At 38.2% G+C, this 13,734-nt stretch overlaps 3 protein-coding genes across 4 annotated transcripts; 2 read left to right on the top strand and 1 right to left on the bottom strand.

Annotated features, from left to right (window-relative positions):
• Positions 1-28: 28 nt before the first annotated feature.
• LOC110850743 (probable phosphorylase b kinase regulatory subunit alpha) lies at positions 29-6,551 on the top strand. Of its 2 annotated transcripts, none has more exons than XM_022098281.2 (23): positions 29-438; positions 510-668; positions 771-1,070; positions 1,143-1,523; positions 1,593-1,745; positions 1,824-1,997; positions 2,089-2,166; positions 2,235-2,370; positions 2,451-2,560; positions 2,736-2,883; positions 3,592-3,664; positions 3,772-3,863; positions 3,928-4,131; positions 4,216-4,396; positions 4,473-4,609; positions 4,675-4,779; positions 4,854-5,134; positions 5,204-5,342; positions 5,418-5,485; positions 5,581-5,730; positions 5,807-5,860; positions 5,946-6,149; positions 6,223-6,551. In XM_022098281.2, exons 1-23 carry the CDS (start codon positions 301-303, stop codon positions 6,454-6,456), a joined length of 3,699 nt encoding a protein of 1,232 aa, XP_021953973.1. In that variant the 5' UTR covers positions 29-300; the 3' UTR covers positions 6,457-6,551. The 2 variants fall into 2 exon arrangements, with proteins under 2 accessions (XP_021953973.1, XP_021953972.1); XM_022098280.2 differs by lacking the exon at positions 2,736-2,883 and adding an exon at positions 3,082-3,232 and having other exon boundaries at positions 30-438.
• Positions 6,547-8,056, bottom strand: LOC110850744 (39S ribosomal protein L28, mitochondrial). The gene is made up of 5 exons (XM_022098282.2): positions 7,621-8,056; positions 7,278-7,536; positions 7,062-7,205; positions 6,831-6,991; positions 6,547-6,755 (listed from the first exon to the last, which is right to left on the bottom strand). Exons 1-5 carry the CDS (start codon positions 7,821-7,823, stop codon positions 6,698-6,700), a joined length of 825 nt encoding a protein of 274 aa, XP_021953974.1. The 5' UTR covers positions 7,824-8,056; the 3' UTR covers positions 6,547-6,697.
• A 19-nt stretch (positions 8,057-8,075) lies between these two features.
• Positions 8,076-13,449, top strand: LOC110851180 (beta-alanine-activating enzyme). The gene is made up of 9 exons (XM_022098846.2): positions 8,076-8,255; positions 8,667-8,980; positions 9,078-9,568; positions 9,654-10,088; positions 10,187-11,266; positions 11,355-11,549; positions 11,645-11,808; positions 11,899-12,171; positions 12,250-13,449. The coding sequence occupies exons 2-9, from the start codon at positions 8,667-8,669 to the stop codon at positions 12,745-12,747; spliced, it is 3,450 nt and encodes a 1,149-aa protein (XP_021954538.1). The 5' UTR covers positions 8,076-8,255; the 3' UTR covers positions 12,748-13,449.
• Positions 13,450-13,734: the final 285 nt, after the last annotated feature.

Here is a 13,734-nt window from a genome sequence, read left to right as displayed (position 1 = left end):
GTTGTCTCAATAGTCAGTCTGGCTGGATCTGTGTTACATACATTTTATACGGTTGGCCCGAGTTTGGCTTTCTTACGTGAAGCCACGATGTATACTCGTGCAAGGAAAAGTAGGTTTATACATGTCCAAAAGAAGTCTTTGATTGTAGACTTAAACATGCAATTATTTATTAGTAGTGCCTTCCACAACTTGGTCTAGTTAGTTACTCGTTCGCCAGATATTGATCAATGTTGTTGAGCAATTTTATAATCAATAGTTAATCCTGGAAGTTATTTAGTGCACAAACACATCATATTTAAAATGCTTTCACCCTCTGATCTAACGGAAAAAACGGTAGGAACTAAATTTACAGAAGTCAGAATGCGTAGCAGAACCAATTCCGGAGTCCGACTCGACTATTACCATCGACTCTTGTACCGCACAATACTCTGTTACCAGGTAAAATGCGAAATTCCATGAAATTGGATTTATTCAACTGTTTGTCATTCTAATGTGTGACCGAATTTTAGGACCCCGTAACAGGTCTATTACCTGCAAGTCCGACAAATAAGCATGCATGGATCAGAGATAATGTTTATAGTATCATGTCCGTCTGGGCATTATCAATGGCCTACAAAAAGAATGCAGATATGGACGAAGATCGTGCCAAGACATATGAATTAGAACAAGTAAGTCTAATGCGTCTTCTGCGAGGAATGTGTCTGAAGTCTTTTTATAACACGTACATATATGTATGCATATAATATATATGCTGATTAATACAATTTCAGAGCTGTGTTAAATTGATGCGTGGACTTCTCATGTCAATGATGCGTCAAAAAGACAAACTAGAAAAGTTCAAGACATCGCAATCTCCACTGGATGCAGTTCATGCAAAATATAGTTCGGAAACTGGCCAGGCCGTCGTGGGAGATGGGGAGTGGGGACACTTGCAAATTGATGCCGTATCACTTTATCTCCTCACTCTGGCGCAAATGACAGCTTCTGGATTGCAAGTGGTCTTCACCTTGGACGAAGTCGCGTTCATTCAGAATCTCGTCTTTTATATTGAATCTGCATACTGTGTTCCGGTATGTAGGGGAAAGTAATTAGAATAGTGCAGTTTTTAATTAGGCAATTAATTATGATTAATTTTATGGCAGGATTATGGAATTTGGGAACGAGGGGACAAAAGTAATCATGGACTTCCGGAATTGAACGCGAGTTCGATTGGAATGGCGAAAGCAGCTTTGGAGGCGATGAATGAATTGGATTTGTTTGGGGCGAGGGGTGGACCAGCGTCTGTGATTCATGTTCTCGCCGACGAGGCCCAAAAGTGTCAAGCTGTTCTCCAGTCCATGCTCCCCCGAGAATCAAATTCGAAAGAGGTTGATGGAGGGCTTTTATCCATCATCGGTTTCCCAGCATTTGCAGTTGACGATCCAGATTTAATCAAATTGACGAGGAAGACGATACTTTCCAAACTTCAGGGTCATTATGGATACAAAAGATTTCTTCGAGATGGCTATAAAACACCGAAAGAGGTAAAAACTGTGATCACAGCAATTTGGTTAATGGATAATGAAAACAAAATAAATAATCTTTTATGGTAGGACCCAACAAGATTATACTATGAGCCATGGGAGCTACGAATGTTTGAAAATATTGAGTGTGAGTGGCCACTGTTTTTCTGTTACATGATCATTGACGCCTGTTTTAGGAATGATACGGAGGGAGTTATTGCAATTAGTGACGCGTTAGACGAGGTAATTGATCTACTGTAATCCAAATTTCTAAAATATTTCGAATCACAATCTTCAAATTAAATCTTTTGTGTCTCACAGGTACTAATAAAAACTGAAGATGGACTTCGCCTAGTTCCCGAATTATATACAGTTCCTGCTGCTACAGTTAGTGAGGAATATAAAAATCCTGGCAGCCAAATTAGAGAACCAGTTGGACGGATTCCCTTTATGTGGGCACAAAGTCTATTCATAATTGGAAGACTTCTACAAGAAGTGGGTATATGAGTTGAAATGTTGATATATATTCTTCTACAATTTGTTACATAATATTTTATCATCGAATTAATTGTTTTGTTACAAAAAGGGCTTTCTTGCCCCTGGAGAATTAGATCCTCTTAATCGACGTCTAGGCTCAGAGAAAAAGCCAGATGTAGTTGTACAGGTTAGTATTTTCATTGGAAAAGATAAACGATTAATTCTAGCTAATCAAACATTTAAATCTGTTTAAAGGTCGTCATTTTAGCCGAAGATGAGGCTATTCAAACTAAATTGAAGCAATTTGACATAAATGTTCAGACGATTGCGGAAGTGACCCCAATAGAAGTACAGCCTGCACGCGTTTTAAGTCACCTTTATGCTTATTTAGGTAAAAACTTAAAACTACGTACTTTTTCCAATTTTAAATATATGTAAATGCGATTTCTAATAATTTTGTCATTTTTTTAGGCAGGAACAAAAAACTGGAACTATCTGGCAGACAGTCTCGCGATGTTGGAATTTTATGTACGAGCAAGTTGTACTCCCTGCAAGACAAAATATTTGCTTTCACTCCTCAGGTATGAACATTACATTTTAAAGTGTGCCATATATCTGTAATTGATGCATTTTGAACTACTCATTGTCTGTCTCGCTAAACTTCTGTTATTTGTCTCATTAAGTTTGCTTTTTCACAATATATGTACATTTCATTTGTAGTTTACGTAAATCTAAAATTCTTTAATTTATATTTAGTTGATGGATCAACAGCGATTTTACATTGCGTCCGATTATGAACTTATGATTGACAACTTTAAAAACGAGCTGAATTTTTTGAAATCTGCCTGGCAGAACGTGTTAGGCCGTCCTTTGGTTGTTTTTACTTTCAGACATGTTCATCTAGGTTCGACTCTCATTTATTTTTTGGAATGAGTTGCTTTTTTATTAGTCTTAGTTTGAATTGAATTGTTATTATTTTGCTAATTAATTTGAATGGCTTGTTCTAATAGCTTTTCCGTAAATATGTACACGAGAAAATGAGTTAATAATTTTACATGAAACTGTCAATCAATCAACCAAATTGCTTGTTTTTCGAGTGCAGAGATTTGACTTCGAAGCGAATTACATGATGTTTGATTCCGAAGTATTGGCTCACAATTTCAAAAATGACTTGGCTTTTCTTGCTAACAATTGGACTGGGCAAATTGGACGGCCAACGGTCATTCTCATGTTTAACTCTTCTCTCCTGGGAGGTAATTCTGCAGACTTATCAACTCTTGGTGGAGTAGGAACCAAACTAGAAATCCAACTTATCAACTGAAACCATAACTTTGCTTAAAACTCAAAATAGCAATGAAGTAGAACAAAAAAGAACATCTCAAAATGATGACATGCATTGTTCCTAACGTCAAAATCAAATTGAAACATAATGTTTGAGATATTCGCAAAGGGACTTTTGCTTGTAATCTGTAATTAATATTTGCAAATTGAATCACTACATGTATCACTCACTAATACATTAAGGGTTTAAAATTAGCACGACTAATAAATTAGTGCAAAACAAGCCGAGCTTAAAATTTTTACCATGACTTAAATTTTTCAAATTTTGCAGAGGACGGGAAAGTTCCAATGTCAATTGTTACAACCATCAAAAAACTAAGGAGTGGTTACACAGTAGGCACTCGGTATGCATGCACAAATATTTTATACTCTAAGCTATTCCTATGCAAAACTACATAATGAAAATTAATGAGACTTCTGACCGATTGTGATCATTTGATTGGATTTGCAGGGTTACCTTAGGCTACCTTCAAGATTTCTTGAGCACTTCATGCATTACGAATCTCAGTTTTCTAGGAAGTATTGAAGAAGGAATACCTGAAAGTACATAAGTTGGACAACATGTTGCAAAGGGGGCACTAATTCCTAAAATGTTTTACTTTTCCAGAGCTACATCCTAGCATTCAGGAATACTTGGAGGAACAGCTTCAGAGGGCATTCACACTCAAGCCAAAACTATCATCAGCTCCGAGGCTAAAAATTCAAGGGGCGGCTGCTTCCACACAGAAAACCAGGCAAAGGAAGAAGGATACTCAGGGACGAAGACTCTCTCTAAAAGGGACCATCAAGCGAACGAGGTCAATCTATAGAGGTGCGATTAATTAAGTTGAACCCAGATCAAATTACCTTCAAACAAACTTTTGGAGTAAATGGTTATTTCTACTAATTCATAAAGATACTTTCGATGAGGACCAATCATCAACCTGGAAGGAGCAGCGTCGTATCACACCACCGATTTTTGTGGGACAACCAATCATTGTAACTCCGAGCACTTCAAGAGATCATTCCCCCCCAGATGATGTCACAGAGGAGAAAGCTCCTAGACCCACTTGGTCGGTGCTAGGCACCAGACACAGGTAGAAGTTCATGATCATTTCAATATTCATTTATGGATCTTGAAATAAATCACAATTATAATTTAATTTTCTGAAGGACTCAATCTGATTCTCAATTTGAAAACACTGAAATGGAAGAATTATTGTCCATGCTTCGAGAAACGGAAAGTCTGGAGGAACAAGGCGATATTATTCACTATTTGGTCTTTTCTCATGGCTTGGATTTCGTGACAGGTGCAATAAGTTATTAATTCATAGTGAACATATGCTTGAATTTCACATTAATGAATAATTAACAGGAAGGGACGAAAACAATGTGGAAGTGACGGTTAAAGACTTGCTTAAGGGCTTGTACGATAAAGCATGTCAACAGAAACTTTGGGGGCTTGTTCGACACTCAGCAGGTCAGTTGGCGCAATTAATTAATTCATTAATTATGTTAATCATGAACTAATTGCTTGAACCTTGTGCATCACAGGAATCCTCGGGAAACGGGTGGAAGACTTGGCAAAAGCAGTGACAGATTTGCTAGTGAGGCAGAAACAGGTCACTGTCGGAATGCCACCACACTTAGAAAAGACCATCACGGGTCCCCTCCCAGAAGTGGAGCTGCGTCAAATAATTCACCAGGTGTACGGGGATGACGAAAGTACTGCTATGCTGACTCAAGAGCTGGTCGTTTACTTGGCCATGTTCATCAGAACAGAGCCCCAATTGTTTCAAGAAATGTTGAGATTGAGGATTGGACTCATAATTCAAGTATAGAAACACGAATATTAAAGTCATCCCTGGTTGTTACAACATTTTATCTGATGATTGTTCATATAGGTAATGGCCTCAGAGTTAGCAAGGATGCTGAAATGCCCTGGGGATGAAGCCACAGATTGTCTCCTCAACCTGTCCCCCTTTGAAATGAAGAATCTTCTCTATCACATCATGAGTGGAAAAGAGTTTGCCGTCAGCATATGTAAGTTTCGAACCTTTTGTCTGAATTCTTGAGATTGATATACATAAATTAATGAGTACGGAATTGCGGACGTAGCTGCGAAAAGTGGACACACTCTTAGCCATCATTCTGTGATTAGTACCAAGTCTACCAAAGTCAGTAAAGTAAGTTTAGTAATTGTATGTAAATACTAGTTATTTATTTTGATAAATGTAATGCAAACAAAAGTAAAATGAAATGATTTGTATATTCAAAAAAGGGGAATATCGACAGCCTATTTTATCGAGACGCTGAACAATCCGATGCTGAAAAACAGCAAGGTCAATGGCTTAGGCGACGAAGATTAGATGGAGCCTTAAACCGCGTCCCTCGTGGATTTTATCCTAGAGTTTGGGCAGTTTTAGAAAGGGTAAAAGTCTAATACCGTAAAATCGAAATAGAAATTCACTCAAATCATGGAATATCAAATATGCATTTTTACGCAGTGTCAAGGGCTCAACATCAAGGGCATGACATTACTCAATAATCTAACGCAAGAGGTAATAGTTAAATACAATGGAAGGTCCTAGGTCGCTAATTCATGCCAAGAAATGTACAATTGATTCCTGATTTATTAATTTGTAGATGACTTCTGGAGAACTCAAGTTTGCCTTAAGAGTTGAAACGGTTTTAAATACTATTCCACAACCGGAATATCGCCAACTAGTTGTAGAGGCTTTGATGGTTCTGACCCTCGTTGTAGAACATAACTTGGTGACGTACTTGGGAGAGACGATATTTGTTGAACATATCGTTCATACAGCCAACAAGATATTTCTTCAAGATCAGGTAGCATAGTTTACTCTTTAACGTTATGATTCTATGTCTTGCAGCTGCTAATTTTCTTGAAACTTCTTAACAGATCAAGATCAACGGAGATGCTACTCTGTGTTGTGCCAAAGATTTATGCCATATTGAAGCCCCACATGGTCCAAATAGTGCCTTGGTCTGTGGGGGCGCTGCCAACGTTTGTCAACATTTTTACGACAGTGCTCCTTCCGGCTGTTATGGGACCATGACCTATCTGGTGAGGTCTGTTGCCCAGACTCTAAACTGCTTACCAAAGGATGGACAAATAGATTGCAGTATCACTTAAAATTACCTTCCATATAAACCTTTTGATATAGTCAGAGATATGCGCATTATAAGAAAACGTAATAATAATAAATTCCACGTTGCCGTGTTATTGAATTAAACTCTTTTCTTTTATGCATATTATAAAACGTTCGACCATTAATTAATTTCCTTAAATCATAGTGAATTATACGCTCAATTAAAGATCTATATACTAGTGACTCAATTCATGTCATTCTGCTAGAAATATATAAATATTTACTTTATGGGGCTTGAGCCGGCTTTGTAAAAGGGTTCATCTTCTTCACCCATGATACGGATCTATGTAAAAAAAAATGAAAAATATTGAACTTCAACTCGGTAATTCTATTTGAATATAAAAAATAAACAAATTACTCTGTAGGGGGTTCATCAAAGTCTTTGTTAATCAATGACTGATAATATTTTCTTCTGATTTCATGTTTTAAAGCCACTGGTTGACTTTGCTCTTTTAACAGCATTCTATATTTTAACTGAGCTTCCTGCACAGAATATCCATACCATTCGACATCGTCTCTCTAGAATTATTAACATTTTTACCATGACATATAACAAGGGATTTTATAATGAAATAGAAAAATGACTCACTGGGATGAGGCAGTCCTTATATTTTTCAACCAGATTTGTCTGTTTTTCCAAATTATTAACTAGGAAATCTTTATCCAAGATTGAAAATAGCAGTTTCCTTTTCAACTTTAACGCCAGCAAACTTTTGAGGTCATAAGCCGGGGTCTATGAATCAAATTAAATATAAATTTTAGATTTATTTATCACATTATGCAATCCAAATGATTTATAACTCACATTTAGCAAATAACTATCCAGACCACTGTGTTGGTCGATAAGTTCTAAAGCCCTTTCAGTAACAACGATAGACAAATACTTGTCAAGAATTTCACTGTAGACTACAGTTTTATAGAAATTTGGAACCCAAAATCTGGGGACGGGACATCTGTACTTTCCCTTTTTAACCAGTCCTTCAATTACCCCCTCTCCACCCCACAGCCCTTCGTGCATCTGGTCCGGATAAAGGACAGGGATGGGTACATTTTGAAATCGTTTCCTGCACATAAACAAACTCTTTAATCCTGGAATTATGAAATAACTAGTGAAATACTCTCAGTTCTTATGTATTTAGATAACTTACACTTCCCCCGTTTCCGGATTTCGTACCCATTCCGAATCCACAGGTTTCCAATGGACGGGGGTCTCCTTATCCTCACTCCCCATCCATTCGCGATAAAACTTTTGATAAGGGACCGGCAAGACGGAGACAATCCAGACATTATGAGTATTCTTCAACCTTCGTAGACGATTATATGGCAACAAACTCCGAACACCGGCGGACATATTTTTATTATTTCGAAAATAGCTGTTCCAATATTACACGGAGAATTTCTATTTTTTTTCAAAAATTTAACCAAACCAAAAAAAAATGATTAAGTCTCAAATTTTTATCTCCCGGTGGACAGCACGAGGGATTCTTTGAGAAAAGGGTGGCACTGCCACCGCCAGAATTCCTCCTCCTCGTGCTCCTCGTGGCCACGCGTCTCCTCTCCTCGCTCACTTCATTCCACTTCACTTCGTGCGTGGTGTGAGTCGCATTTCTAGAATCTCGGAAACTTTTTTGGATCTTCAAATTTTTAACTTTTTAACTTTTTTGACTCTAAAACTAATTCAAAGTTTTGAAAATTATCTACTTTAAACTTTACGACGAGTAATAGTTTGCAACTTTTCAACTTAATAGTAGAATAGACTATAAGATTCAGGAAAAGTAGAGAGGTAAGTGTGAAGTAACTTGCGTATCATATATCAGTAATATAACATCACTGCACATTGACGAGTTGGGAATTTAGTAAAGATTTTATAATACAATTTTGATTTAAATATGTTGGCATGTGATAAGATACGAGATGGATATCGTTATCTAAACTATATAAAGCAGGCGAGTGTATCGCTGCTGGCTGGCTGGGTCGGTGGCTTAGTTGAGAAGTTAGCCTCCCCTTTTCTCTCTCCACTCTGCAGAGAGAACAGGAGAGGCTAACTTCACTAATGTTGGGGCAACGGGCTTATCGACGGGCTTATTTTGCACGTCGATTGACGGGCTTCTACACTAGTCTTATATATATTAATAAAAAATAAGGCTAAAAGAATGAATTGCCAAGTACTAATTCACCTTTGATGTACTTTTAGATGGCCTCAAGCAGAGTTGACTTGGATGCTGTGCAGAGAGAGACCGAAAGTATCTATAAACAATTGCTCTCCCGAATTGAGAAAACGAAGCCCCAATTCAAGAAGTTGTTGCATCTTTATTTTGAACACGAATTGGATGCCAATAAAATTTGCGTCATTTACGATTTTGGAGGACCAAGCAGATCATTTACATATGCTGAAGTAGATAAATTAGCTTCAAGAGTTAAATCCAGTCTTTTTGCTGCCACCGACCTGAGAGGATTTATTGGCGTTCTTCATCACAAGAACCAATTCTTCCCAAGCATACAACTAGGGTATGTTTAAGCTTACTTATTTAACTGGAAGTACTCTCATTTATACAGGAAAGTATGGTAACGATATAAAATAATTGTGTGGCTTCTTTTTGAATAGGATTTTAAGAACTGGTTGTGCTGTTCTAAATCTTGGATCCGACCAAGACTGGACGACTCGAGCAGAAAGGGGACGGTCATTGCTCGGAATGAAGTTTGTACTCGTCGGAGGAGCATTATTCAGTCAGTTTCACCAGTGGTTTCAAGTAAACGCAGTGAGAACCACCCTCATAAGATTTGGGAATGAGAAGTTACCCCCTCGAGAAGAGGCGTCTTTTAAATTGTTGTACCTTGTGGAACTCTTCCCAAGAGATGGAGTCTTTTATGATGACAGGTTTCTGCAGCCATTTAGATTTGCATATGCAGTTGAAACGTCGGGCAGTACTGGTGACAAGAAATTCGTTCTCGTACCCCACAAATGCATTACACCCAATATACATGACCTAATATCGCGCGTGTGGAAACTCAATTCGAACGACGTTCTCTGGGGATCGTCGCCAAGCACATTTGACCCAAGTGTGTGCGATTTATTTTGCGCACTGGGTTCAGGAGGTAAGGCTATTTTTAATAAACTTTAGATACTGTTATTTTGTTTATACTTTTGTACTAGCGCTTTACGATGGTTTTTCTTTAATAGGCACTATTGTGTACACGGCAGACGATATTAGGCATGATGGAAATTTACTAGGACGAGTATTTATGAAACACAAAGTTTCTGTAATCCAAACTACGCCATCAACTCTGCGTAAAATTTCAGCCGGACTTAATGAAGTTCATTTCTTCGAGCATCAGATCTCGACACTGGCTGTATTAGCACTTGGTGGTGAAAAGTGCTTGTCCAAATCCGAATTGCGTGGATTACTTTCTCTGGAAATGTTCAATTCATTAAGAACATTGGTAAATCTTTATGGTTTAACTGAAATGTCTTGCTGGGCCTCTTTCGGTGTGATCAACCCATACAACAACGAACCTGTCTGCTCTGGAGAAGGCATGCTGGAGACGGAGATTAGGACCGACATGTTCACAGGTCCTACTGCTCGGGAAGTGCCGGGCTATTCCCAAGTTGTTATAAGTACGTTTATTTGCATTACCTACATTTCAATGTACAAATGCAACTACATTCGTATCATATAAATTTTTATTCACTTCTGAATATGTTCCTTGTTACAGAGTCGTCGACCCGAATATGTACTGTGATCGATCAGGACGGGTATATTATTCAGGAAGATCCAAAAATTGCTTCCTCTAATGCCGTTATCAAGATGGGCAATTTGGAAATCTCCACAGAGGACTTGGCAATTCTGCATGACTCATTTCATTTGGGTGTTGAAGTTGTCGGCCGGCTAGACACCATCGTCAAACGCTCGGGAATGAAGATTCCACTCTGTCTGATTGAGGACATGGCTATGGCCACTGGACACCTCAACTTTGCCCAGGGTGTCGAGCACAATGGGAAAATTTATCTTATTGTCATCCCGAAGAAGCAGGAGTCGTCGATTCTTGGCCTTGGAGCAGAAATTAGAGCCTCGTTCTTTCCAAGTTTGAAACTAGATATCCATCCAGAGTTTTATCCTAACTGTGTGGTTGCAGTTCATACAATTCCCCTAACCACGAATGGGAAGTTGGACGTGAGAGAAATAGTGGAAGTTGCTAGTATTCAGAATTACAGATGGCCAGGAGTGTATAACATCGATGAGGATACTGTCACCCATGTTCTTCATCCCCTCTGGCTAATAGCAACAGAAAGGCCTGCAAACGTACATTTAGCAAATATTGCAAAAGAAAATTTTTATCAAGCTGGTGGGACATCAGTTCTCGGAATGTGGTTACTGGAAGCTTTCTTTAACTGTCTGGGCCTATATGGCTCGCCTTTATTCGGAACTTTACAGGACACTATTTTCAAAAAGTTGTCCGTCACCACGTTCGCTGGTATATGCCACTACTTGACAAAGGAGGTCGAAAAACAGCCTAAAACAGCCCAAGTTGCAATTGTTTCTGCCGAAATGGTCACTAGCCACACGATGAATACAACAGCAATTGATATTGCCCAAGATTATTGGGATTTTCCCTGGGGACCTGGACCCGACGAAGTTGACTATGATAGCGTGTTTGACGCGATCGAACAAGCACGTTTAAATGACCCTTCCGCTCCTAGCAATTTCGTCATTACCCACCCTGTCAAAGTCGTCAGAGTTTTCGAATATAACATGAATGTTTGCATTGATGCAACAGCCGTGATGTCTACTTCAGGTGACGCTTTGATTTTCTTCTGAGTTATATATACTTGTTCCTTTTAAGTTCAATGACAAAATAATATATATTTTTTGTTATTTCACAGGCATTGCCGAAGATGTTGCATTTGTGGGCTCGCATTCTGGGTCTATTATTGCTGTGGATACTCAGGAATTGAGGAGGTTAGTTCGACTCGGTGAACGATGTCCATCGACTTTGGCAGTTGCCTGGACTTGCTACATCCCCGGTCGAGTGGAGACAGAAGCCATCATTTCTAATGAAGGTTCTTATGCTTATCTAGGTATGTACTAGTGTAATACTTGTGTCCCATATGAAATAGATTCACTAATTATTATATACGGACTAATTTTTAAAAATCTGTTCAATTTTTTCAAGGATGTTGTAATGGGAATGTCTTAAAAATTGCCATCGTTGATGGAAAGGTTGAGGCATCTTATATATGTACTGGTTCGATTAGATCCAAAGTTGCTTTGAATGCTGACTGCTCCAAACTTGTCGTGATGGATTGCGATAATATCATATCCTGCCTCGACACTATGGTGAGTTTTATTGTAGCTAAATATTTTTTGAAAGTTTTTGTGGTTAGATTGATTAGGGTAATAACAAAATATTTCAATCCTTTATTGTAGAACTTGAGGACTATATGGACTAAGCGGATTGGGGCTAGATCTTCATCATTTCCTCCCGTAATTGAGGAGAATACTGTCCTAGTTACTACAGCTATAGGCGGGGTGACTGCACATTCCATCTCATTGGGGGGGCATCAAAAATGGCCCTCTTTGCGAGAAAAAGAGAACGGAGCGACTACGTCTCCTGCGATCTGGAAGACGGCCCGTGGAACATTAGCAGTCTATGGATTGCCTGATGGTCTTGAAGTTAGAGGATGTCACAATGGAGAACTAGTATGAACAAACACTTAAATATGTATATCACTTTGTTAAATGAGAAAGCAAATGTTGAATTATTATTTTTTGCGGTAGTTAAAACAAGTGCAAGATTGTAATGCAACGTACACTTGGTTCGAACCTGTTGTACACAACTGCCAGGTCTCGAATTTTTCGGAAGTGATTCTGACAGATACTAAGGGTCAGGTGATGCGAGTTTCATTTATGGACGGGAACATCGTCGTGCGACGGCAGAAGCTCAAAAATCCGTTGATCGGCCCTACCGTACTATGCACCAGCAATGATAATGTCGACCCTACAGACGAAAACAAAGTCTCCACCAAATCGGAAAGTGGGGCGACAGCTAATCCTGCACAAAAGTGCTACTTACTTTCTCGGCCCAGTGACTCCAACACATTTATGCTGTATGGATTAAATACTACTAGTTATGAAGCCCAAGAGGAGGTACTGTACCCGGTCCGCAGTGACGAGAAAAATTTCTCAAAGTCTGTGTGTTATAAGGACATGCTTATCTTTGGTGGTCGGGATGATAAGCTGCATGTGATCTTTTGCAAATCTGCAAGACAGTCTTAGATTCGGTAACGTTATTTGCCATCTACTACAGGAGAAATTATACGCTTTATATATTAGTCATACTGTGATGAAAAAATTTATACGGGTTTTGGAATATACTGCATGGTATTTTTCAGCTTTGTATAATAGAAACTATTTTGTATATAATATCATGTAATGGTGCAAACTAATAGGTCGAGTATAAATAAAACTGTATAGTTTTTAGAAATCGAGTCCTCAAAACCGTTTAAAAACTCATTTTAATAGTATTATGTAAGGGTGCAAAATAGTAGCACGTTTTTTTTGTAGAATTGTTACCAATTTTGACAAGATTTTTGTACCTGTGTTCGATCGAATCTCATTATTACATTTGTTATTTATTCATACAACGAAATGAGGGGGGTCAAGGGGGTCGACGGACCCCTTGAATATCGAAATTATAACATGGGGCTTATGAACAAGCACTAGATATAATACGATTTTAGGGGTCTCCAGACCCCCTGGCCCACCCATGACATTTCGATGTATGTATTTATTCATAAGTTATTATTCAGTAAAAAAAAGTATTTTTCATAGTTTTATAATTTTCTACCTTTACTTCACAGCAAAACAAAAATATTTTATCTATACTCCAATTTGTATACTAGTAAATTAGTGTGTTGTTAGATATTAAAAATTGCATATTGTTTCAGTAAATAACAATCCGCACAATTAGCAACCTTACTAATTCGGTGTATGTGCTGTTTTCATTTTCATCCTCATGAAAGGTGTTGGTATTTAGATTCTTACCAGTTGTTACGACATGTGCATTTAAAACAAGGTTAAAAGGTACACCAACCAACCAACAATATTTTATGTTTGTTGGACAATTATTGAAACATATAGGTACATGTAAAAAGAAGGAGATGTAAGTATGTCAGATTCTTGTGTAACAGGATTTGTGCTGTGTTGTTAATACACGCAGCCACAGGTGCAATGAAGTAGCGAATGTGAGTGAATAATATCTGT

The sequence above is a fragment of the Folsomia candida genome, unplaced genomic scaffold (assembly GCF_002217175.1).
Source record: "Folsomia candida strain VU population unplaced genomic scaffold, ASM221717v1 Fcan01_Sc006, whole genome shotgun sequence".
Lineage (NCBI taxonomy): Eukaryota > Metazoa > Arthropoda > Collembola > Entomobryomorpha > Isotomidae > Folsomia > Folsomia candida.
Note: the sequence above shows the minus strand (reverse complement) of the source record. Positions and strands in the feature narration are given on the sequence as shown.

Coding starts and splice junctions, on each gene's coding strand:
- LOC110850744 (XM_022098282.2), bottom strand. CDS start 7,823: ATGTCCGCCGGTGTTCGGAGTTTGTTGCCATATAATCGTCTACGAAGG. Junction 6,992..7,061: donor ATAAGGACTGCCTCATCCCA/GTGAGTCATTTT, acceptor TAATAATTCTAG/AGAGACGATGTCGAATGGTA. Junction 6,756..6,830: donor TTTGATGAACCCCCTACAGA/GTAATTTGTTTA, acceptor TTTTTTACATAG/ATCCGTATCATGGGTGAAGA.
- LOC110851180 (XM_022098846.2), top strand. CDS start 8,667: ATGGCCTCAAGCAGAGTTGACTTGGATGCTGTGCAGAGAGAGACCGAA. Junction 9,569..9,653: donor TTGCGCACTGGGTTCAGGAG/GTAAGGCTATTT, acceptor TTTCTTTAATAG/GCACTATTGTGTACACGGCA. Junction 11,267..11,354: donor AGCCGTGATGTCTACTTCAG/GTGACGCTTTGA, acceptor GTTATTTCACAG/GCATTGCCGAAGATGTTGCA.
- LOC110850743 (XM_022098280.2), top strand. CDS start 301: ATGCTTTCACCCTCTGATCTAACGGAAAAAACGGTAGGAACTAAATTT. Junction 439..509: donor GCACAATACTCTGTTACCAG/GTAAAATGCGAA, acceptor ACCGAATTTTAG/GACCCCGTAACAGGTCTATT. Junction 1,071..1,142: donor AATCTGCATACTGTGTTCCG/GTATGTAGGGGA, acceptor ATTTTATGGCAG/GATTATGGAATTTGGGAACG.